General features: G+C 39.0%; 2 protein-coding genes across 7 annotated transcripts in view; one reads left to right on the forward strand and one right to left on the reverse strand.

The window, feature by feature from the left end:
• Positions 1-3,370, reverse strand: part of LOC105214863 (uncharacterized) — a 75,819-nt gene extending 72,449 nt beyond the window's left edge. Inside the window, exon 1 of the mRNA XM_029042051.2 lies at positions 3,232-3,370. The gene's annotated coding sequence lies outside the window, so the exon portion shown is untranslated. The remainder of the gene's footprint in view (positions 1-3,231) is intronic.
• On the forward strand, positions 1,025-23,697 carry LOC105214930 (protein split ends). 6 transcript variants are annotated; one of them, XM_054229437.1, is made up of 10 exons: positions 1,025-1,140; positions 1,262-1,577; positions 3,705-3,991; positions 4,057-4,145; positions 4,204-4,874; positions 5,424-5,588; positions 7,478-8,980; positions 11,075-11,755; positions 11,935-12,059; positions 12,114-23,697. In XM_054229437.1, exons 3-10 carry the CDS (start codon positions 3,964-3,966, stop codon positions 20,258-20,260), a joined length of 11,409 nt encoding a protein of 3,802 aa, XP_054085412.1. In that variant the 5' UTR covers positions 1,025-1,140; positions 1,262-1,577; positions 3,705-3,963; the 3' UTR covers positions 20,261-23,697. The 6 variants fall into 6 exon arrangements, with proteins under 6 accessions (XP_054085412.1, XP_054085410.1, XP_054085415.1 ...); XM_054229435.1 differs by having other exon boundaries at positions 1,032-1,577; XM_054229440.1 differs by having other exon boundaries at positions 1,032-1,577; positions 11,618-11,755.
• The last annotated feature ends 303 nt before the right edge of the window (positions 23,698-24,000 follow it).

The following is a 24,000-nucleotide window of genomic DNA, read 5'->3' on the forward strand; positions in this document are numbered from 1 at the left end:
TGACTAGTTCTAACTGGTTTCAACTGAGCCAATGTTTGGTAAATTTCTTATTATAACTTCTTAAATTTAAATTGACTCCGATAAACTTTTTCCTATTGAGGAATAAAACATGAATATTGGAACATAACAATATTGATAACATCATAGTAAAAACCGAGATGTAAAACTATTATGAAATATAAAATATAAAATAATAAAATATTGTTATGGCTTCTCAAGAAACTTTGAAAAGAAAAAGAAACTTAAAAATTTCTTTATTAACTTTGCCAGTAAACGGTTTTGTAATGGATCTTTTATAACATTTTTTAGTGTTTGTTTGAATTAGTTTTATTCTTTTTTTACTCTTTTTTTTGTAACTCTACGGTTATATGATTTAACATTATCTACTCAAAGTCAGCGATCTATAACTTCGTATTTCTAAAATATATTAAGTTATAGTACTTTATATGAATCGAATAGTTTTTAAGACATAATAATAATAATTAATATTTTTATTAATTATTTACGCAAAATTCTTAATGATTCAAAAATTTAATACATTAGCTTTTTGAAAATATATTTTAATACTCTATATTTGTTATTTAGAGGATATTAATTAAATAGTAATTATTTTATAAGAAATCTTTAGCTCTATTTATAGGAACCAGAAGTGGATTAAATGTCCTAGATGTCCCATAATTGAATAAGTTGAAATTCATATTACTTATTATTATTTCTACCAAAAACTATGTTTAATTTAATTCTTCTTGTTTACAATTTTTCATAACATTTATTAAATTTAAAATATTTTGTCTGTTTGTCCAAATATTTTAACACCATTATGTTAACACCGAATCGACTCAACATCACGAACTATTGTTATCTTCCTTTTACAAGTACTGTTAGCACGACAATGTTGTATAGCGACATTTCGTTCTAAGGTGTGCGACCGAAGTAGAAGTAGATACTTTTGCTATGGCCATCCTTGTTCGTTTGATTGCCTTGTGGTAAGGCACAGTAGAATAAAAATTGTTCAGTTTATTTCGTGCGTTGAACGTATTCGGTAGTGCTCTTTTGTGGTAAAAGTGAATAAAATTAGAAAAGTGTTTTGCCGTGTGTATGTGTAATGTGAAAAATTTGTGAAGTGAAAATTGAAAAGAGGTATCAAGTGAAGATAAAATAAGCAAAGGCCTTAAAATCATGTTAATGGTGGAATATCATTAAATACCTCTTATATTGAATTTAAAATATAAAGTGAAAAGTTAAAAATTTAATATAATAGCTAAAAATTAGAATCGGAAACGAAAGAGCTCAACGCACGCAAGCACACATACACAAATGAACACGTACACAAACATACGAACCAATGTAAAGATGGAACTAAAAAATTTTCACAATCTTTCTACATGATTTATTGACCAAGAAGATATATAAAGAAACAGTGTTATAAAATGTAGAGGCCGAAAACTAATTAAAGTGAAGTAAAAAGTAATAAATGTATATTTTTTAGAAATTACGTTTAAAAAAAAGTAGATCATAAATAAAAATTAAAATCGCGGTAGTGCAACAACTGTTTGCACAAAGTGTCGGCGGAGGAGGTAGGCAAAAAATATGCAATATTTATGTTTTAACTTTTATTTTAAAGCTTTTTAACGAATAAGAGAAGTTTTTAAGTTCATTGCATGAAGTTAAATTGTACATGAAAGGAAGAGAAGTGTCAAAACAGCCAGAAAACTGAAGTATGTATTTCATAAATGGGCGGGAGGTGTGTATTTATTGTAGTGCAGTTGTTGGTTTATACGCGTATTCATGAAAATGCTCAATTTGCGCACTACAGTGCTCCCAATGGCTCCCTTCGTGCGCCAGTTCTATTATTCGGCTTTGCTCCGCTAATACATATACTGTAACCACATACGTGAATATACATATATTTCTACATTCATTCAGATATGCGTGCCTTGAGTAAATAAATTCTGATTGCGCGCGTTTAACAAATCCCAATAGACACGCGCTTAAAACCATTGCATATATTCTTTCTGTGTGGTATTACACACTTCTTTTATTATATTTATATTGGAAATTCATAGTTTTTAACTTGTATTGCGGGAATCAGTAAAGTAAGTGTGTGCTTAAGTAAAAATTCACTTATACCTTTTTCGACTGCACAAACGTTTTGACAGTAATCGCACTGACATAAAGGAAACGGAAAAGCATACATATGATTGCGCAGGTGACATCAGTCATTTCCTTCGCACGTATGTTGATAAAGCTTTGCGAGATAGCGCTTTGTCGCTCTGTTTGCTGAATTCTTTTTTGTTTGTAAAAAATCTTGGTGATGAATAGTGCAGCTGATGTTGTCGTTGATGTAGCGGCTCCAACGTACTCATTTTGACTTCAGCAAGCACAATATAATTACCTGATTCTATTGGCGGTATTGTGTCCGCATTTTCAAAATCAAAACAATCCAACACATCGGAAGTCACTACGGCATTGTAAGCAGCACTGACAACGGCGTCGTCGACTACAATAATGTAAAGTGTGTTGACGTCGGCGTCGAAGAAAGTAGAATGTCTGTTCCTTCTAATCGTATTTTGTTTTGATTTCCGATTGCTTTATTTTGGCGCAGCGTGTGCAGTGAATTTCGGGTGGGTGGTTTATTAAGGTACTTGACTTTTAGTTCAATGTGCGCGTCAAACTTTTTACATATGCATATATTCATAACATGTATGTACGTATCTAACGTTGTTGAGATGTTTGAATAACTTGAAATAGCAATTGGAAAATATTACACGGTTGGTTAAGGAAAGGATGCAACCAAATTCCGTCAGCGCAATTCGTTTCAGCAACGCGTAGAGTAGAGCATTAAAATTAATTAGTGACACTAAAAAAGCTGTTTGTATGAAATTTGTTGCAACTTTTGCCATTGTCATTAAAGGGTACTTGACTTTACCCAACTTTCTTTGGAAATTATTCAAACGAAAGCCACACTAGTGTTAATTGTGAGCACATGTGTTTTCTTCCTCTGTTTCTGTTATTTTCGTTCTATTGTTATTGTGTTTGAATAAAAAGTGCTAAGAATGTGTAATCTGTTTTATCATAAGCGAAATTTGTCTGCTATTTTAGTGTTTTGCTTCAGTTGAGCAATGAAATCGAAATAAATTGTTATATTTTTGTTTTGCTAAACTTTTATTTATTCTCACTTATTATGCCTATATGTGTATGTATATGATAAACATGCATGTTAATACTTACTCTTTCATACTTCTATTCAACTACCTGGGTTACCGGTAATTCGATGCTAATTTCTTTTTTATTCCTTCACACACTTAGCTGCCAAATGAACATACATAAATGAATGTATGTATGTATGTGACTTTGGTTGTAATTTGTGGTGCTTAACCTTGTATTCAAAGTTGACACATTTTAATTAAATCTGAATCTGAACACTTAATAAATTGTCAAAATATTTCATAAATAATTATATTTAATTTATTTTATTCTAATGTAATATTTAATTTGGTTTCCTTAAAAAATTCTCTTAAACTGAGATTGCAGAAGTTAATGTCGACTTTTTATGGAAATTTATTTTAAGAGTTACTCGTATGTTTCACCAAACATAATTATTTCGAGTTATTGCATGCACACTTTGAAACTTTTTTTTGTTATTAAAAATTGTGTGGATATGAAAACTAAAAAATTAGCAAGTGACATAATTCTCCTTGCAGGTGTTACATGTACATACATACCATACATACCTAGTTTGTTTTCGAAAAGTGGTTTTCTAATGACCCAACAAAATGCCTTGATCTTACTCACATAAGGATGTTATTATACGAAAGCAGCTAATATTTAAGTAACCGAAGCAATAATTGTAACAACAGCTTAACATAAAAACAAACAAGAAAATTTTAGCAACGGAACAAAACTCAAGGAATTGTTAAAATAGCTATTTAATTATTTAAAAAAGCGTGAAAGTACATATAAATGGTTTCTACTTTTATCGGGCTATTGGGTGAGTGTATGCTTTTACTTATACACAAATTTCAAATCGCTATAATTGACTTTTATGCCTTACAGATATTCAATCATGGTGGGAGATACCGTGCATATCTCATTTCTGTTCATTGTTTAGTTCCGCTTTTGACCTGCCCGACATCGATATCGAGGTATGTTGCATTCTATGTTTGGCATAATTTTTTCGTACAAATTTACATGGTTTTACAGGATCTTGAGTCGGCGCTTTTGTCGGATGGTACTGATGAAGATCAAATTGCGCTTGTTCCCGAGTTAATTGTACGTTTATTAAAGGGATGCGATGCGCTCAAATCGGTAGCAAAAGAAATAACGCATAGCAATTATCAGATGTTCTTGAGGCGTTTCCTACGCCAACAGTGTCGCATACACAATACCGAAAACCACTTTGATACGGACATTGACTTTCAGTCACTGCCGGTGCGCAAGCGTTTGCAAATACTTCAAGTTTTATGCCACTTTCGTCTCGACTCTTGCGACGTACAAGTAATACTAAGTAATTTAGAAGCGGATAGCTTGCGTGTCGAGCCGCTCGGCTACGATTCGAAAAATTCCGGCTATTGGTATTTCTATGGCACGCGATTATATCGCGAGGACAAACCAGCATCGTCGGTGAATAGTTATAGTGGTATTGGTGGTAGTAAATCAACGACAACGACAGTGAATGGCAAGGGAGGCGAAAATGTTAAATGTGCTGTTTGGCAAGTGATTTGCTTTACCGAAGAGGATTGGCAAAATTTAGCCAGCAAATTTAAATCTTCAACAAATGCCAAAGAACGTGAATTGTATCAGATATTGGATGAGAATTTTCTGCCAAAATTACCACAGCTTTTCCGCGAACGAGAGCGATTGAGACGCAGAAAGTAAGTAAACGATTTCAGTGATTTGAAGGGAAATGTTTATATACCTTTGCATGTTTAATCAATGGGGTATCTACCAGAATATTAAAATCAATCTAAATATGTGTACTTAAGCGTTGAAGATAAATTTATGTATGATTAATCAAAGGATATCTACGAGAATATTGAAATTAATCTAAATATGTATACCTAAGGTATTACAGATAACTACAGCTGTCCAAAAACACAGCTGTGTTTCCAATATTTAGTAAAATATTTCTCACTTGATTCACATTAGAATGAGGTGAATACCACAAAAATATTTGTTTTCATTATGTTTATTTTGGTTAACATTAAAATTCGTGAAAAATAGTAAATCTAAACATCTGGCGCTACATATACATTAAATATACATACATTAAAATTTATATCGTTGTAAATATTTAGTTTGTGCTCAGTTTCAATATATATACGAAGAACAAGAACTCGGTAGCTAAAAAATAATTTTAATATATGGATATATAAGCGTATGCAAATTGTTTCAACGTCTTTTTCCATTTCTTCCATTCACAGACTACTTCAAGTACGCAATTCGACACGCATACGTAATATCGTCGAGTTAAAAGCGCGCCAAGAGCAGGAACGATTATTGAGAGAACGTCAACGCTATCAATTTGAGCCGCCAACGAATCTGAAACATCAGCAGTTGTCGTCAGTACAGAGCCGAGCAAGAAGACGGTTAGCGAGAGAACTTGCCACTACTACTCGTACTTCTACTACTACCACTAGGGACAGCCAAAATTGAAAGAAAGAACAAAAGTCAAAAAACGACAACAAACCTTCAAAATACAAAAAAAAATCCAAAAACACCATAACACTTAGAGAACTGTAATCAAATGAAAATGAATGCGAACGCATATCAATTACTCATTATCCATTAAACAAAAAAGAAAAAAACACCGAACTCAGACAGCAAAAGAACAAACAAACGAAAAGAAAAACAGAAGAAAACGAAACGTAGAAATAATCACACAAAACACACGCATGCGAAATAAACTGACATTCGTGGAGGCATATAAACACACACACGCACATGTACATTTACATGTATTTCATACCTATTGTTGCTTTCACTTGTCCATTTGTCCAATAATGTTAAACTGACAACATAACATCTACATACCGTCAATTACATGCGAAACAAAAATATCCAAACTAATATTTATTGCATTGAACACAAATGTTTTGCTTACTTTTATGTATGCTCATTATTTTATGCGCTTGAAATTTGTTCTTTCCTTCGCTGTGATTTAATTCTGATTTCATTTGAATTTTCATAACAAAATATATGTGCAGAAACATTAATTAATTGTAGGGATTGTTGTCACCTAATTGATTGTTTATCATAAATTGACAATTCATAAGACAACTAAATCCTACTGACCGCTCATTCACAAACATTGCTACGTAAGCACAACAGTAATTGAACGCTTCTATTGGGAAATTTGCATGTCCAAAATTATTTCTTGCTATACGAAAGCGAAAGGGTTTAACGACGGCAAAGGGTGTACCGTGAAATTATGAGAAAGGAAATGGTGATAATATTGAAAAACTAAAAAAAAATCAACATAAATCATTAAATAACTTGGTGAAAAACAACTTGTTACGAAGCGTCAATGGCAAAAATGATAATAATAACAACAGTTTGCGGCAGCGGAACATGTACAATGTAACGACTTCGAGCGCCATTAATTTGCATTTATTTCGGTTATTGTGGTAATCACACCAAATTGGACTGAATTTACGTTTGATTTCGTTATTCAACTAAATATCGAAAGAAAATTATACAAATTTAATAAAAGATTTTACAAAAACTATGTAAGCATGCTTTTTTCTCTTAAATTTCTAGCATTTAATTACATTTTTAATAATTATTTACTCATGTGTTACTTTTAAATTGAATTAAGTTATTTATTTAGACATAAGCTTCATCTCGATTTATGTTGCGAGCTTTATTTGTACACATTAAGACCGACGACTTCCCATTACACCCATTTTCACACACAAACATCGTGAAGTTCGAAAGACGAAGCATTTTGTATCACTCGGGATTAAATTTCAGTAATCGTGTTTAGAATATTAAATATTAAAGTAATATTTAGATGGACGAATTTTTGCTTCGTTTTCGAAAAAAAATCGATATATCAGAGATATCACAAAATTTCGAAAAAGACCAGCCCAGTTGATATGCTTAGACTTATTGGAAAATCTGTATTGTACCGTATGAAAAAATCGGTATAGCTATAGCAATCACTTTTGCCAACATAGTTTTTAACGATACCCAAATTGATAGTTTGAGGGAACTTTTTTCTTAATTGGTAAATATACATTTTCCATGTATAATATTCGAAAAAATATCTTAAACTATTATTTTTATTGAGTCTTTCTGTTATTGTTAGCGCTCTTTTGGTCTTTTGCAACACATGCAAATCCATACATAACTCTTACACAACATATTGATTAAAATCACTTAATGTTATCGCTGTCATATACATCATGTCAGTTAATAAATAAATAAATAAAGTTATTCTAAGGCATATTAATTAAAAAAATGTTTTTCCTTTCAGCTCCCAATCCACATCGACTGCAAGTGGCATCTCCACCTACGCCAGCTCCTTACGCCGCACAGCCACCACAAACTCCAGCGAGTTTCTCTGTCATCGTGAGACATTTTGTCTAACACCGGAGGGTGAAGAAGAGGAAGTCGACAACAATAACGAGAACGAGCACGAAAACGGAAAAGCACGCCAAACGGAGGATTGCTATAGTGCGCAGCAGGTTGAGACCAAACATAACACACCTGTTGATTGTGCAACAGTCGCTGTCGTAAGCACAACTAATTCAGTTCCAACAGATTACTCGCTTACGCAAGATCACTGTTTACCAAACCAACAATTGCTTTTACAAAGTATCAAAGTTGAGCCACAAGACGTGTCGGCCGATGAAAGAGAATATGCTGTAAATCCTTATATTGCAACAGCATACAACAACGGATCTGCGTCTGCACTGCAGAAAGCAGAAACTGTGAATTACTTTCCTGCGCGCTGTGATCAGTTGCAACTAACGGTGCAGAGACCGTTAAAAGACACGCAAGTCACTTCTCAGGCACAGCCACTTCCTGTGAAGGTGAAAAAGTCGCACCACAAGAAGAAGAAGTCGCAAAAGAAACAAAAGAAAAAATCTCGCGAGCACCGTCGTCGTCACAAGCATGTCATCAGTGCCAGCGGCAACTGTAGTAACAAAATTGACGCTTCTAATACTGAGCAGGCGGGTGCAATAACAAAAGACAAAAAAGAAGTCGCTAGCAGTAGTAGCAACAGCAGCAGCAATAGCAATACGAATACTCAAAGCAGCAATAGCAACAACAAATCACCCAAAACACGCAGCAGTCAAAATAGCAAAAACCAGAAAACTCGGTCGCAAACGCAAAGTCACAGTAACGGCCAGCACACCAGCAATCACGTGCTTACGCACACACCTTCTCTAAGTCCCGAGGATAAGGAGAACTTTTGCCGGAAATTTACAGGTGACGCCACAACGCCTGGTGATTTACATGAATTGCCCGCCACGGGCGCCGTCGAGTCATTGGGTGACACCACAAGCGCCATAGGCACTGGCACGCAACACGTTACGACTACCATCGTGAAAAAAGAAGCGGGCGTAGGTATTGTACATGATATGGCACCAACCACCAACATGAAATTGCCAGGCAGACAAACTAACAACTCACTCTCATCGTTGACCGGTAACATATTCATACCACCTGCCTTACGTGAAGACGCAACAACCATTGCTACAACGGAACGCTCAGAAAGTAAGACGAAGTCTGTGGCGGGATCAGGGAACAGTGCGGGGCACAAGAAGCATCATAGACACAGTGGGTCTACATCGGGGTCGAATGCATCCTCAGATGCCAGTGTGACTGCTGAGAAGAGTCATGACAGCGGCGGTGGTGGACATAAGAAGAAAGTGGCGGCAGCGGCAGCAGCCGCGGCGGCGTTGGCTGTAACAACAACAGCGTCAGCCAGTGCGAAGTCATCTGCACAGAACTCGGATAAAAGCGCAGATGAGTATGTATCTCCAATGTACTGAGTAATAGTTTTTAAAAAGCTTCTCATTCATTTTGTCTACACTAATATTTGAATATTTTGTTTTGTTGTATGTGACAAAATACACAAACACTGTTTATGCATTCTCTTGCTGTTGCTTGTTTTGTGCGAATTCATGTCTCCAACAAACACTGATATGCAAAGTTATGCGCGTTTGGATTTTAGAGAGTATGCAATCGTTTTTAAGTTCTTAAAATGTACTTAGAGTAACATTGATTAGAGCTCAAACCATTTACTTAAACTGTTCTGCATTATGTCTCCAAGGTTTGACAAATATGACAAAAATATGCAAACAAAAATATCAGAGATCAGTTAATACTTTTACAAGCTCGTGTCAACATATGATCTTACTCCTTTCTCGCTTCTTCACTGCTAGGAGCCTAACACTCTCCCCTACCAAATCCACAGAGACCCTATTCACCAATTGGATGAAATAGTACAGACTAGACCTTAACATTTCTGTCAATGGCATCAAAATTCCGACTGTCAATAACCCCAAAATTTTGGGTGTTACACTGCATAGCCTGTACTCTTTTACTCCCCAAACGACCGCGATTGTTACCAAGGTACAGAGCCGCAACAAAATTTTTAAGTCGTTAGCCGGAAGCACATTAGGTAAAGACAAAGAAACGTTGTTGGATGCAAGAGGACGCAGCTAGGGAAGCTGCAGACTTGTCAGAACACCGCTCTCCGGAAATACGTCGACGACATACAGGACTATAACCACAGGACGTCGGATGCGACAGACCTCTACAACAAGCATTGAACGCCATTCACAGAGGAGCCATTAACACCTTCATCGACCCCCCGTGAATGGCGCACTTGCAGATCAAACACCACCCATCCCAGACACAGAGCTCGAGTTGCCTCGCGAAACTAGAGTGACCCTCGCGCAACTTCGTTCTCGATACTGTAGCAGGTTAAACTCCTACTTATCCAGACTAGACCCTGACATACTCAACATATGTCCTGCATGCATGCGGGGACCATGACACTAATCACCTCTTTGCATGCCCCCTAAACCCCACTCATCTAACACCACTTTCCAACTGAATCGATAACCGATACAAGAACAACAACAACTCCTCGGCTAACAACTAGGAAAATTATACTCCGATTTATTCTGGCTACTCAATTTAAAGTTATTATGCAGAATATATATCAAGGCATATATTATCATTATTCGAAATGGAGCTCTGGTTTAAATGTTATTTTAAATAATATTTTTAAATTAAGAAAACGTTTATATTATTTAATTTTGCATACTCTCTTTAATGCGCATAATTCCATATTTAATCACGCATATGTGTTTGTCCCATGCTTTTAACTCATAAATTTAGAAGTGACAATTTCTCGATAAAAACATTGGTGATACTGGTTGCTGGCACAATTCCATATTGTGCGTACGTATGTTGATATTATCCTCGTTTGTATGTACATATGTATGTATGTTTGTTTATACACATAGAACTATGTAGTGTCCATTTAAATTGTAATACAAATATTTTACAGACCTTTCATTTATACTTTCAACTGCTGGCTTCTGTAAATATCTGCTTTGTATGTATGTTAAACATTTTGTCTTTTAATCTTTTAATCCTTGATTCGTTGGTGCTTTTGGCGCATGCTTCTTGTTTTCTCTTTGTAATTTCCACGTAGTTGTTGAAAAACCGAATTGTTTTTTGCTTTCCGAAACCAAACTAGTTAATATTGTAAATATTTAACAATTCATTTCCCTTTTTCTTTTGCCTCCACTCTCTTTCATTTTGTGCTACATTCAATCATTCATCATACATAATCCTTGTACACACACATACGAACACATTGATTTGTAAATAATTTGTGAATATATTAATCATGCATTGGAACTCCGTACTTAATTACTTACATACAAATTTATGTATATATATATGTAATTCATAATGAATTATGTATTACCATCTTAATTATTCTCCAATTTCATCATTATCATCATCGCAACTGCAAATGTAAACAACCAACACCACAAACATCATATATGGTTTTGTAAACAAAACAAAAAAATGTAAATTGTAGAAATGTATTTAGTAAAAATCGCACCACCACAACCACCTCAAACACCAAAAACACAACCTCAGCAACCATCACTACCACTACAACCTCAAGTAGCAAAATCACTTCAAATCATACCGCCTCGACTGTGTTTAGAAATGCGTCGCATGGTGCAGAAGCAGCCGCAGTCACAACAACAGCAACAGCAGCAAAGACATTTATGTTAACGTCATCGTCCGGCGCCAATTCAACGGCGACAGCAGTGTCTAAATGCTATTTGAAACATGCTAACAATCAAAACCAAAGTTCTCACAAATCAACTAATCAAAATTATTTAACCTCCCAATCCAATAATTGCTCCAATTCATCTGTCAATTATGCTCACAATCCGCACCCAAATCATAATCATCACATTCCGAATCATCATCATTATCACCATCAATATACACATCAAACGCACGCTTCCCATTTCCCTATGCATTCCTGTGCCACCAATCAATTGACATCAACAACGTTGAACGCCTTTAATTATGCTTCCAAAAATTCCACGAATACGAATTTTCTCAGTTTCACCGAAACGGAAGAAGTACTGCAAATCGGTATGCACAAAGTGCTCGTCTATGTGAAGAACCACCGCGATGCCTGGCCCTTTATGGATCCTGTTGAGGAGGACATAGCGCCACGATATTATTCCATCATACGCAGGTGAGTTTCGAAATGTCATTCATTATTCTTCAATTATTACTTTATATTTAGTGGACAATTTCACACTTGAGAAACTTGAGGGATAAGTATTGAAAACGAAAACGAGATATCCCCCGTCTCTCTCTCTCTTTTGTTGTATATAAATGAACTAATATGAATAATTTTTATTTTTTGTGCAGACCAATGGATCTGTTGAAGATGGAGGATAAACTGGACAGTGGCAAATACAATAAATTTAGTGACTTTCGCAACGATTTCAAATTGATTGTGAACAACTGTCGCCTCTACAATGGCCACAACAATGGTGAGCATACAAAGTGCACTAAACCAACCTTTAATTACCAAATTTTACTTCTAGAATACACTGAAATGGTGAATAACTTGCAAGAGGCCTTCGACAAGGCCACCAAGAAATACTTTGAGAATTTATCAGACGATGAGGAGGACGATCCTAGTTTGGGTTATCCGGCAGCAGATTCCAAGATGAATGTCTTCCGTGAGAAATACTTCAATAAGAAGTCTTCGAAAGATGCAAGTAGCGATAGTCAAAGTATAACAACGGATGCGGAGAAGAATGCGGTGGAGAAGACCGCACAGAAAAAGAAGAGCAGCAAAAAGCATACGCATGCACATTCGCATGAGTCGCTGATACCAGGGATTAAGGAAAAATATGCTGATAGTGCGGACGAAGAATTTGATGATGCAAATGATGGCGGGGCAGAGCAACGTGGCACGAAAAGAAAACGCAAAGAAAAAGATAAAAGACGTAAAAAGAAATCGAAAAGCAAGGTGGCAGTGGCGGAAAAACGTGACACTGACGATGAAGTTGACCACGAAATGGAGGAAAATCAAGGTGATGAAGATATGCATGAAGATTTGGAACACGAACAAAGCACAAAAAAGAATAAAAGTAAACAAACGAAAGAATCATCGAAAAAGGGAAAGAAAAATAAAAGCAAGTCTTCAAAAGGCAAAACTGATAATGGCAAATCAAAGAAGCAAAGCAAAAAAGGCAGTAAATCAAAAAATCACAACTCTGAAGATTCGGCTCTATCCGAGGATGAAGAGGTGGATGCGGCGTTGGAGCCAGAGCCAGAGCCAGAACCAGAACCGCAGCCGGAACTGGAGGATGAATCCGACATAGAACCTGAGCCGGAGACCGAAGATGACGCCGACGATGATGATGAGAGTTTTGAATACCCTGCTACCAAAAAGGGCAAAAATAAGACAAGCAAAGAAAGCAAATCGCATACTAAATCGAGAACCAGCGCTGGGCATAAGAAAAAATCGACACCAAATAAATCAAATCAGAAGCAGCATACATCCAACAAACATCAAAAGGGTAAAAGCAAGAGTAGCAAGTCGAAGGGAAAGTCTAAAACGGCGCAAGCCGATAGTGACTGTGAGAGTGAGACCGAAACAGAGAAGCTGCTAAAGAAAAAGACGAATGTAAATAAAGATATGCCACCACCAGCAATTGATGCGCTTGCCGCTTCAGCTTCTGAGTTGGAGGAGGAGGTGATCGATGACGATGATGATTCGCGTTCGCGCAGTATGTCACCGTTTAAGGTGGATCTGCATAAGAAATATTCCAAAAGTGCACTTAACGATGATCTATGCGATTTACTGACGACAGTTAAAAAGGTACCCGGTAGCTCAGCAACAACAAATTCTAATCAAAATCACACAGCAGTTAGCGACGATGAAGATGATTTTAAGTCTTTGTCTAGCCGCAGTTCAACTCCGTTGCGTGCTTCCAGCGAAGAGCGCAAAACAAAACGTGCACCTAAGAAGAGTACGCGTAATATGAAAAAAGAGGAGCCACCAAGTAAGGCTGCAACAACAATCGCTAGTAAAAAGAATGCCGAACTCGATGCTGCAGCGGCGGCAGAGGCAGCAAAACAAGCCGAGCTAGAGATGCTGCTGCCTTTCTTGGATAAATATGAGTTGATTAAGTATCGACGTAGTCGAGCGAATAATTTGCAACAGACCGCAGCACTGAACACAGTGGAAGAAAGTCAAAAAAGTGGCCGCGGTCGTGCGAAAGAAAGTTCTGCCAAGAAGAAGGACACAACCAAAGCGGTTGAAAAGGCGATTGATAAGGTCAATGGAGAAAACATTAAGTCTCGTAAGAACAACAAAAAGGTCAAAAAGAACACGAGCTCAAAAGAAGTGAAAGAAGTATCCGATACTGAAGAAATAAAAACGCCACCAAAAGAAGAGAAAATTACGAAAACTGATGAGAAAACATCTGCCAAAGTTTTAAAGGCACCAACTGAGTTTGCAGACGAAGAATGCAAAGATAGTGTAACAAGTAATACTGTTTCGCCGAATAAGAGTGTCAAAAATATAGAGAAGAAAGCGGTTCCAACGTCTGAAAAGCCGGCAGCTAAACGAAAGGAGAAGCTTAAACCGGAACCAACAACACCTGTAGTGCAGGAGGAAGATTTGCCAAAGAAGCCGACTGAAAAAACAGCAGTGCCAGTGCCGCCGAAAAAAGCTTTGCAAAAGAAGGCCGCTGCCAGTGCTGCTGCCAACAAGAAAGTTAACAATAAGCCAATAGGCAGCGCCGTCTCTAATAAGACTTCTTCGACCAACATCGAGGCACTAGACGTAGAGACTGAGCAGACGCTTAAAGACATTAATCGTTGGCTGGAGCATACGCCACGTTTTTCGGAGTTTAGTTCAGCAAGCAACTCGCCTTCACGCTACAATCTAGATGAGTTCGATGCAGCAATACCCGCCAAATTAGAACCAGCCGACTTTCGGCGTCCAGTGCCGATCGCGCCACCCAAAATCGATTTGGTACCTACAAAATTGGCAGATGTTCTTGTGGATTTAGTTGCCGATGGTGATGCAGTAGTTGCCAGTGGCCTTAAGAAAGAAGTGATCTCAGAGTTGATAACTAGTGGCACCTCAGTTAGCGCGGTGGGTGGCACCGCCAGCAGTGTTAGCTCGAGTTGTGGCACGCCACCTCATTCGGTGACGTCTGTCAACTCTGTTGGGAGCACATCAGCGAATGCTTCATCTAATAACTCAGTTGTTACAGCACCATCGATATCATCAATTGCATCCGCATCTGCAGCTAATCAACCTACTTTGTTGATACCACCTCCACCCGCTACAGTTGCGCCAGTTTTGACTGCGTTGGCGCCACCGAAACCCAAAGAGCCAAGCACTACCCAATTGTTGTTGAATCCACCACCACCGCCGCACATTAAAAACCAATTGGCGAAGGAAGCCAAGCGAAAGTCACTGAAAGAGAAGCTGCAGGCGGCTAACAATCCGCGGCGCAAAGATTTGCTTCGCACAATCGAACGTTTACAACCGGGTAAAGCTAAAGGAAACCTTTTACAAAATATGAATAAGCCTGATGAGCATTTCCCCTTGGGTCCTGTCGCAGCTAAAACGAAAGAAGTGAAAAATGCACTGATCGTAGATACTGGTGACAATGCGCCCAAATTAAGCTTGGGTACGGTTATAAAAACCGATGATTTTGCTTTGGGCCAATCACATAATTTCATCGATGAGCTGGCTAGTAAAACAGAAGCGAAATCAATGAATAGCACTGAGAAGGAAGCTGAGGAGAAATCGAACAAAACTACCACAGCACTTGAAATAATTTCACCTTTCACACCAAAAGCGCCAGCAACAGCTGCTGGACCTTTAACTGTACCAGAGATAGAGTCGGAAAATAAGGCGGTCGAAGCATCAGCCAATGACTACACAAAACCTTTCGAGAAATTGTTGGAGAATAAAGCTGCTGCTAATGCGGAATCTGCCAACGCTGCAGGCGCAAAGGAAAAGCCCAATTTAAGCGCTTGGTTGAAGGCATTTGGTGTACCAAAGAAAGCTAAGAAATCGGAAGACGAGGAGAAACAGCAACAACAACAGTCCGACGTCAATGAGCCTGCATCTATTGCCGGTGTGGGTTCTAGTTCGACAAAGTCAAATGACGGCGCGGCGTCAGCGTCAATATCCTCGAATGGCGCTACTGCTGTCAGCAGATCACCCACTTCCGCTTCGATTACCGGCGGTGTCGACTTTTCATTACCATCGGCACCGAGACAGCGTAAAGCTAGCACCGGTAGCACCATATCTGAACGTTCCTCGTTCAGTCAGGACCCCGACTCGCCGCGTATAGCAATAGATGAACGTTTCGGTTCCTATGCGGGTGCAAATTATACTTCGCCAATAGGAGCTTCACCAATTGGTGCATCACCGATTATGGTTTCACCGAAGCCAGACGAAATTACCAAGCCTACCTCCCCCTATCCGCTGAACGGCGCCATTAAAGCCGGCTTTTACCAAGACACAACTACTAAAAGCAGTCCTGATAAGAGTTGTAGTCCACGTGAAATGCCTTCGCCATATCCCCAATACTCACAACACATATACTCATCGGCTTCATCGCCCAATGTTTCAACACCGGAATTAAGTGGTACTTCACCGTATGGTGGCGCAAATAGCTATAATCCCTCTGGTTCTGAAGCTTCCAAAACACCAGTTTACTCATCCACCTCACCACTGCCGAACCTATACGATCAGTACAAGCAACCTCGTTCGCAAGAATCCGATTATAACTCGTCGATGAGCCCGAGTACGCCCAATCCAAATTCACCATATCAGCAGCCGCAAAGTTCACCATATACCACGCAGTCACATCAATCACCATACCACCACCCGAACTCACCGTATCATCAGCAACAGAATTCACCTTTCCACCAACCAACGCACAGTAGTCCGGCACACACATCCTCCAACGCAACACCAGCCTTACCAGTTGGCGCTACCTCAGTACACTCGCCTCTGCATCAGCAACCGCACAGTCCCATGACTGGTAGCGTAGATTCGCCTGCTTCGTCCGCTGCTACGCAACCTCCTACGCCAATAGCACATTCACCGGCCGATCAGCCGCATTCGCCTTACCAACAGCCAATGAATTCGCCGTATCAGTCGCAAGTGCCACAGCCACAAACGCAGCCTACGCAAACTCAGCAGCAGCAACAACAACAACAGACGCAGCAAAATGCAAATGCGCTCTCACCCTACAGTCAAAGCAGTATGAGTCCCTCGCCATATCAGGCACCCGTAAGGACTCCAGAAGCCGCAAACTTTAATCAATTAACACAAAATGCAGATGTTAGTAAAGGGACTACAACGGCTACGTCGGTGCCAGCAGCTATAACTTCGCAAATGGATCCAACGTATGATCAGAATGTTGCAAACAATAGTAATAGCAACACCAACAACGTGGGTTCAAATGTTGCCAGTGGTAATGTGGCGGTACCAAGCTATGTACCAACGCCGCATAATCTCTACAATGCATCGGCTATGGTGCCAACGCAGCCACAGCCGCAGGCGATGATACAGCAGCAGCAGCAGCAACAACAACAGCGGCAACAGCAGCAGACGGACAATTTGCGAGCTCTTTACGGCTCCGCACTAAGCTCTGCTGCAGCGTCTATTTTAGACGGTGCAAAACATACAGATTGGAATATATCAGGTGTGCAACAGTTGCAGGATCAAATGCAGCAACAGCAACAACAACCACAACCACATCAACAGCAACAGCTTCTACATCAGCAACAGCAGCAAAAACAACATAATGTCCAACAACAATTGCAAAATCAACAACAGCAGCAGCAGCAACCACAAGCCCTACAACAGCAACAGCAACAACCACAAGCCCAACAACAGCAACAGCAACAATCACAAGCCCTACAACAGCTACAGCAGCAACCACAAACCCTGCAACAGCAACCACAAGCTCTACAACAGCAACAACAGCCACCACAAACCTTACAGCAGCAACAGCAAACCTTACAACATCAGCAACAAACACAACAACAACAACAAAAGCCGCAATATCCTACCTACGCGCAATACCAATCAAAAGCAGCAGCTGCTGCCGCCGCCGCTGCCGCTTCCACCAGCAAAGAAATTCCTGTTGGCGATAAAACCGAAACCGAAAAGAGGCAAAACGCCGCTGTCAGCTACGGTGACAATTCCGCCAACGATATGGTCGCTTTCATGCAGCACATGCACCAGCAAGCGCAGGCCCATAAAAACTCAATCACCGCCATATCAACGGCTTCGTCCTCCACTTCTGCGTCTCAAGTCTCAGGCGCAGCGGCAACCACGGCGGTCGCGAACGCTAATCCTAACCCCCTTAAGCGTACCGCCGAGGACATGCTGGGCATGGACTATAGTGGGACGAGCACTGGCAGCACAGCGAACAAAATGCAAAAGTGTGAAAATAATACCGGCTTGATTAGTAAGCAGCAGCAAATGTTCGATAGCTTTCTGGGCGCCATGCCGTTTGGCAAGCATTTGGGCAGCATTACGCCGGACAAAGCGTTCGAAATGTATAACCGTGCAGCATCGATGGGGTTCCCCAAAGACTATCCAAAGGATAATAGCTGTCAAATGCAACAGCAACAACAACCAACGCAACATCATCAGCAACAGCAACCACACCAACAACAACAATCGAATTCTGCTACTAGCCAGCAACAGCACCACCAGCAGTTGCAACAGCAAAAGCAGGTCCAACAATTGCAACAACAACAATCACACAATCAGCTGCAACATGGTCAGCAACAACAGCAAAGCCAGCATCATCAGCAGTTGCAACACAATCAACATACGCAGCAGCAGCAGCAGCAAACACAATCGCCACATTTATCCAAGTCAGCCATGGATAGTATAACAGCCAGTTTGCTAAATAAACCGTTAAATTATGGTGCAAGCAGTTTACAACAACAGCAACAACAGTTGAGCCGTTCGCAGCAAATAAATCAAAGTTATGCAGCACAAACGCAGCAATCGCAAGCGTCGCAACCTCAACAACAACAACAACAGCAACAAAATCAATCGCAGCATCAGCAGTTGTCGGCAAAAACGACTGCATCCCCCGCTACAGCAGCGGTTTCCGGCACAACGCATGACGCCAGCAACATGCTGAATATGTCTAGCCACCATCTAGCACATCATCTTTCGGCATATAATAAACCGACACCGCCGCCACCACCAACGCAGACATACAGCAATCCCGCTGCCTCGTTGTTGCATCCCTTGGCCGAGAGTTTGTTCGGTTTGTCTTCCGCCAGCGCCGGGTTTTACGATAAGAATATGCCGCCAGCGGCTCATATGTACAATGCAGCGGGAGGCGCGAAAAATCTAACGACCTCTCAATTGTACTCCAACCCTGCCTCTATTGCGGCTATGAGTGCGAGCGCCGCTGGTATGTACGGCAATCCGCAGCAACTTTCGGCTGCTGCAACGGCATCCAATGCTTACGGTGTCGGTGTACCGAATACAAATTCTAGTTGCAGTAACAATTCTGCCAATCAGCAACAGCAGAATGTAACTGCAGCCGCGGAGGTTGCAAAGCCAGTGCCGCCTGTGGTACAGGCACCCGCCAAGCGTGGGCGCAAGAAGAAGGCATCAACGATTGCCGCAGAGGCGGCAGCGGCAGCTACCGCGGCTGCCAAACTGCAACAACAACAACAACAGCAGCAGCAACAACTGCAGCAACGCCAGCAACAGCAATTGCAACAACAACAGCAGCAACATCATCAGCAGCAGCAACAACAACAACAACAGCACCAGCAACAGTTGACACAAAATCACTTGCATGCATCACAATACAACACCGCAACGGCGCACATGTCGCAATTGTCCAGTGCCGCCTCAGTAGCTTCAGCCCAGCCGGCCCACCAAAGTTCAAGCGGTGTGCCCGCACATTTACAAGCGCATGCGCAAGTATTGCAGCAAGGCTTCCCACTGTACGCTGGCCTAAAGACAGGTGGCGTTAGCTCGCCACTCGCGACGACCGGCGGCTCCAATTCCGCAGCGGCTGTTGCAGCCGCGGCAGCAGCTGCTGGCAATGCGGCCGCACACAACACTGCAACTGCATCAGGAGCTTCAAATGTGTCCGGTGCAGGAGGCGTTGATGTTGCAACGGCGATTTCGCTGAAGACATCCGCAGCTGAAGTTACCGGCATGGTGCCTGGCAGCGCTTTCAATTTCGGTCCGACTCCCGGCGCCCTAGGCTTATATGGCGATCAAGCGGCAGCAGCTGCAGCCAGCAGCTATCTAGATCAATTCCGAGATGCCTCAAATCCTTATTATATGCCAACTGCGCCGGCGCCGGCACATCGTAATTCTGCCAGCGATGCTAGTGCCGCGGAGAAAGCGCAGTCAGCGCTCAATACTGGCGCATCAGCAGCGAGCGTATATCCGTTTTTGACAGCGCATACCACACCGCGTGCTACACCCTACTCGTTTATGCACAATACGGGCGCCTCACAACTGGCCGATCCCAATTCGCAGTTATATTCGTCATATTTGCGACGCGAAGACCTGCTCATGTTCAATCAAGGTCTATTAGGGCGTGGTGCGGGTGCGGCCGGTTATGGGCAGCCACCGCCGCCAACTGCCTACCGACCATCCTCTTTGGGTATGCCCAAGCCTTATGACATCAATCGCTCGTGGTTTTAGCAGTGCGCAAACAACGCAGCCCAAGATGACATAGCCGGACAGATGACTACTGCAGCGACAGCAGCAACCTTGCCGGGCATTGAAGGCGCCTCCAGCAATAGCAACATAATGGGCGGACAACAACACACGCAGCAACAGCAGACACCGTTGGACCATCGGCATCACCAGCTGCAGCCGCATCAATTGTGAAGCATATTGCTCACGATGACGTGGCTAACAACTGTCGTATTTCTTCCGCGAGTTGTTGTAGCATGTATGGAGTTACGTGCTTGTACATATATGTGTATGGCACTAAATGCTTTGCTAAATGTCAACTATCATTACCTTAGGTGCAGCTTTAGTAGATCTACAACTAGTATATGTATGTATATCAGCATTAAGTCGAGATGAAGCAAATAATGGGAGTGTTAGCGTTGTTGAAGTGTAACCAACTTCATTTGATATAAACTACTACATTTATGTCTAACATATTTCAATTGTTTAGAGCAAGAGAAATGCTCTATTAGTTTAGTAGATACATATATTTATGATTAAGCACAAAGTCTATTTATGCTTTTCTGTAGATAAGTGTTGGCGGCTAGATGCCAACAAAAATATTGTTATATTATGGTTCCATTTGGGATTCGCCAAGTTGGTGAATTACTATTGCCTAGTTAAGTTTACTATTATGTAAAATGTTGCTTATATTTAGTGGAGTGAATAGATATTATTCTCGTTTTACGCTATGCGCTGACTCTAAGGCATGTATATGCATGTGGATTAGGAAACTACCGTGAAGCATTATATTAATGGATAATTTTAAACACGTGTATAAGTACATAGTAATTTAAGTTTCAATACTTATGCTGTTGTAACAGTAAGTTTTTAAATTTGTATATACATATGTAGACATATACATACATACAAACATTTAATTTAATATTATGTAAGTCAAAAAACAATTTTATGCATATTGTATTAAGCTAACAGGAGATTAAGTAAAGCAAAATATCACTATCACTATATCTTATGATTCCTTCATTAAACGCTAGTTTCCTCCCATTCAATATTTGTATAGCTTAAAATGTAGGCAGGAGCTTTGAAATAAATGTAACGACTTATTTCGCAATTTAATAGGCTTCATTTAATTTCATACACAATTATTGCACGGTGTACATCGAATTGTGATAGGTCGCCCACATTCCTTTTTCGATTATTTACTTAGACTAACTGATTTTTTTTTTGTAAATTTCAGTGTTGGTATTTTTATTAAGACAACACATAATATGACGCATATATTCGGCATAAAATCATCGTATATAGTGGGCTGAGGTAATTCCTGAACCGATTTCACTCATTTTCACCACCTAGGTATACTATATTCAAGATTTACGCTCACTTAATTTGGTATTTTGATATTTCACATATTAACTTAAAACCCATAATTAGGAATATGGGAGCTAGAGGAAGTTATGACCCGATTTAAACAATTTTTAGTACAGAGACACACTATTAAAAGAAAAATATCCTCTCTGAAAAAAATTGAAATATCTGTGAAATATCTTTGGGTGAAAAATTACCCTTCTGAGACCATCATTGAAATCGGTCGAGTAGTTCCTGAGATACGGTTTTTGGCCCATAAGTGGGCGACGCCACGCCCAGTTTTCATATTTTTTAAGCTGAGTGCAGCTTCCCCTCATTTCGTCTGTAAAATTTAGTGTTTCCGTTAGTAAGTTTAGTTAGTTTCTGACGTTTTCCGTTAGTAAGTTTTCGTACTTTTAGTGCACACCACCTTTGTAACCACGCCCACTTCAAAAAAACACCCAAATCTGCCCCTGCCTAATGCAATCCTCTGTACCAAATACTACTATCATAACTTTAATGATTGCTTAGTTATGTCACTTTATAGGTTTTCGCAATTTTGTGGGCGTGGCAATGGTCCGATTTCACCCATTTTCAATACCAACCTCCTCAGGGTGTCAAGGAATACGTATTCCAAGTTTCATTAAGATATCTCATCAGAGGAATGGACAGACATCCGGATTTCGTATCCAATAAAGGAAGTAAAAATGATTTAGAGGTTATGTCCCACGTTGTCGACTTGTAAGCACTCACATCGTTAGTTAGTCAAATATTCCACTCCACTTTTAGTGTTTCGCTTGATGTTTGTTGGATTTGTTGTTTCTCAAAAACTAGCAATACATTGTTCCAAACAACAGCAACTTTAAAATTTCATTTAGATCAAATACGATAAATAATTCTTGCTGAGACACTCGGCTACAAACCGTAGTGTAAATTTCATTACCATTTGATCAAAGACCTAAAGTTAAGGGCTTACCTACTGCAATAATAATTATGTATAAAAGAAAAGAATATGAAAAGCATGTAAAGGAGCAGTTCGGGCTTAATCCGTAGTGAATTTTTGGTAAAGTTTTAGCTTCAGCAAGCTTTTACTTTAAAGATTTTAACGCAATTGGTTAGTTAGTTAGCTACTTATATCCAAATTATGTTGGTCTAAAGACATTTTAACTTTAAATCTGTTTTTAAATTTATAATTGAATGTTCGCAGTTGTTATTGTATATAACTCGTTACTTCACTAAAATACTAATTTACCAAATTAGATTTGGTTGCTTTCAATAACTGCAATTTTCGAATAATTAATGAAATACATATGTACACATAAATTAAAAAGCAACAAAAATATTAAAAATAATATTAAAAAACATTAACAATAAACACTGAAAAGAAATAAATAAAAATTTATGTAAATAAATTTTAAAAATTATAAATAAAACGCAAACTTATATACCAAAAGAAAAGAAGGAATGAAATCAAAATTATTATAACAAAATAATATTAATAAAATAATTAATTATAAATAAAGAAATTACAATAATAAAAAACATATAAAATAATTAATTAAATTAAAATAAAATGTATACAATAAATAAAGCGTAATACACAAAGACAAGACCAAATAAAAAACTCAATTAAAACAACATGCTTTACATTAATATATTATTTATTAAAAGAAAATTGGTATTCACTAATTTAAATTAATAGCATAAATACCATGACAGCAAGCATAATTAACATTTAAATGTACCTAGTATATTTAAGAGCGTAGCAAACAGAGTTTAAACTATAACAACAAAAATAAAAAAATGAAAATTAAAACAAAATATTAAAAACTAAATGCATAAACTAATATTAAAGCAGACACACACACACAATGAAAGAAAATTGAAAATATATACAAAATATTCTATATAATCAAGTGGCAATTGAGTAAGGTATACGATTATACCCACAACATCAGCATATATGTACGTATGTATACATTCATATATATATACATTTACATATGTATAATATTGGTGTAGTTTTTCTGCACTGTAAAATATAATTATGATAAAAATATTAATACAAATAAAAAATAATATTGAATATTGTATAAAATATGTATACATTTCGCTCTGTGTGTTCATTTTGTAGGCAAAAAGCACTCGAATTACATATATGTTATTCAAGGAAACGAAAACTTATTGCATGCTTTGGACTTATCTTTGTGCAGGAAAAATTGAATTTACTATGTATTTGTCCAAACGGCGTCAGACAAGATTTTTTTATAATAATCTTTTGAAAGAGTTTTATTATTTCTACTCAAATTACGTTAGTCGCAGTTGGAATTGTTCTTATATCAAATCGAAATGCTTGAACACTTTAAGCTCCGCCTAGAAGTATACTCATATTTTCAACC

This window comes from Zeugodacus cucurbitae, chromosome 4 (genome assembly GCF_028554725.1).
Source record: "Zeugodacus cucurbitae isolate PBARC_wt_2022May chromosome 4, idZeuCucr1.2, whole genome shotgun sequence".
NCBI classification, from domain to species: domain Eukaryota; kingdom Metazoa; phylum Arthropoda; class Insecta; order Diptera; family Tephritidae; genus Zeugodacus; species Zeugodacus cucurbitae.

Coding starts and splice junctions, on each gene's coding strand:
- LOC105214930 (XM_054229437.1), top strand. CDS start 3,964: ATGGTTTCTACTTTTATCGGGCTATTGG. Junction 3,992..4,056: donor TACTTTTATCGGGCTATTGG/GTGAGTGTATGC, acceptor TATGCCTTACAG/ATATTCAATCATGGTGGGAG. Junction 11,756..11,934: donor TATTATTCCATCATACGCAG/GTGAGTTTCGAA, acceptor TTTTTTGTGCAG/ACCAATGGATCTGTTGAAGA.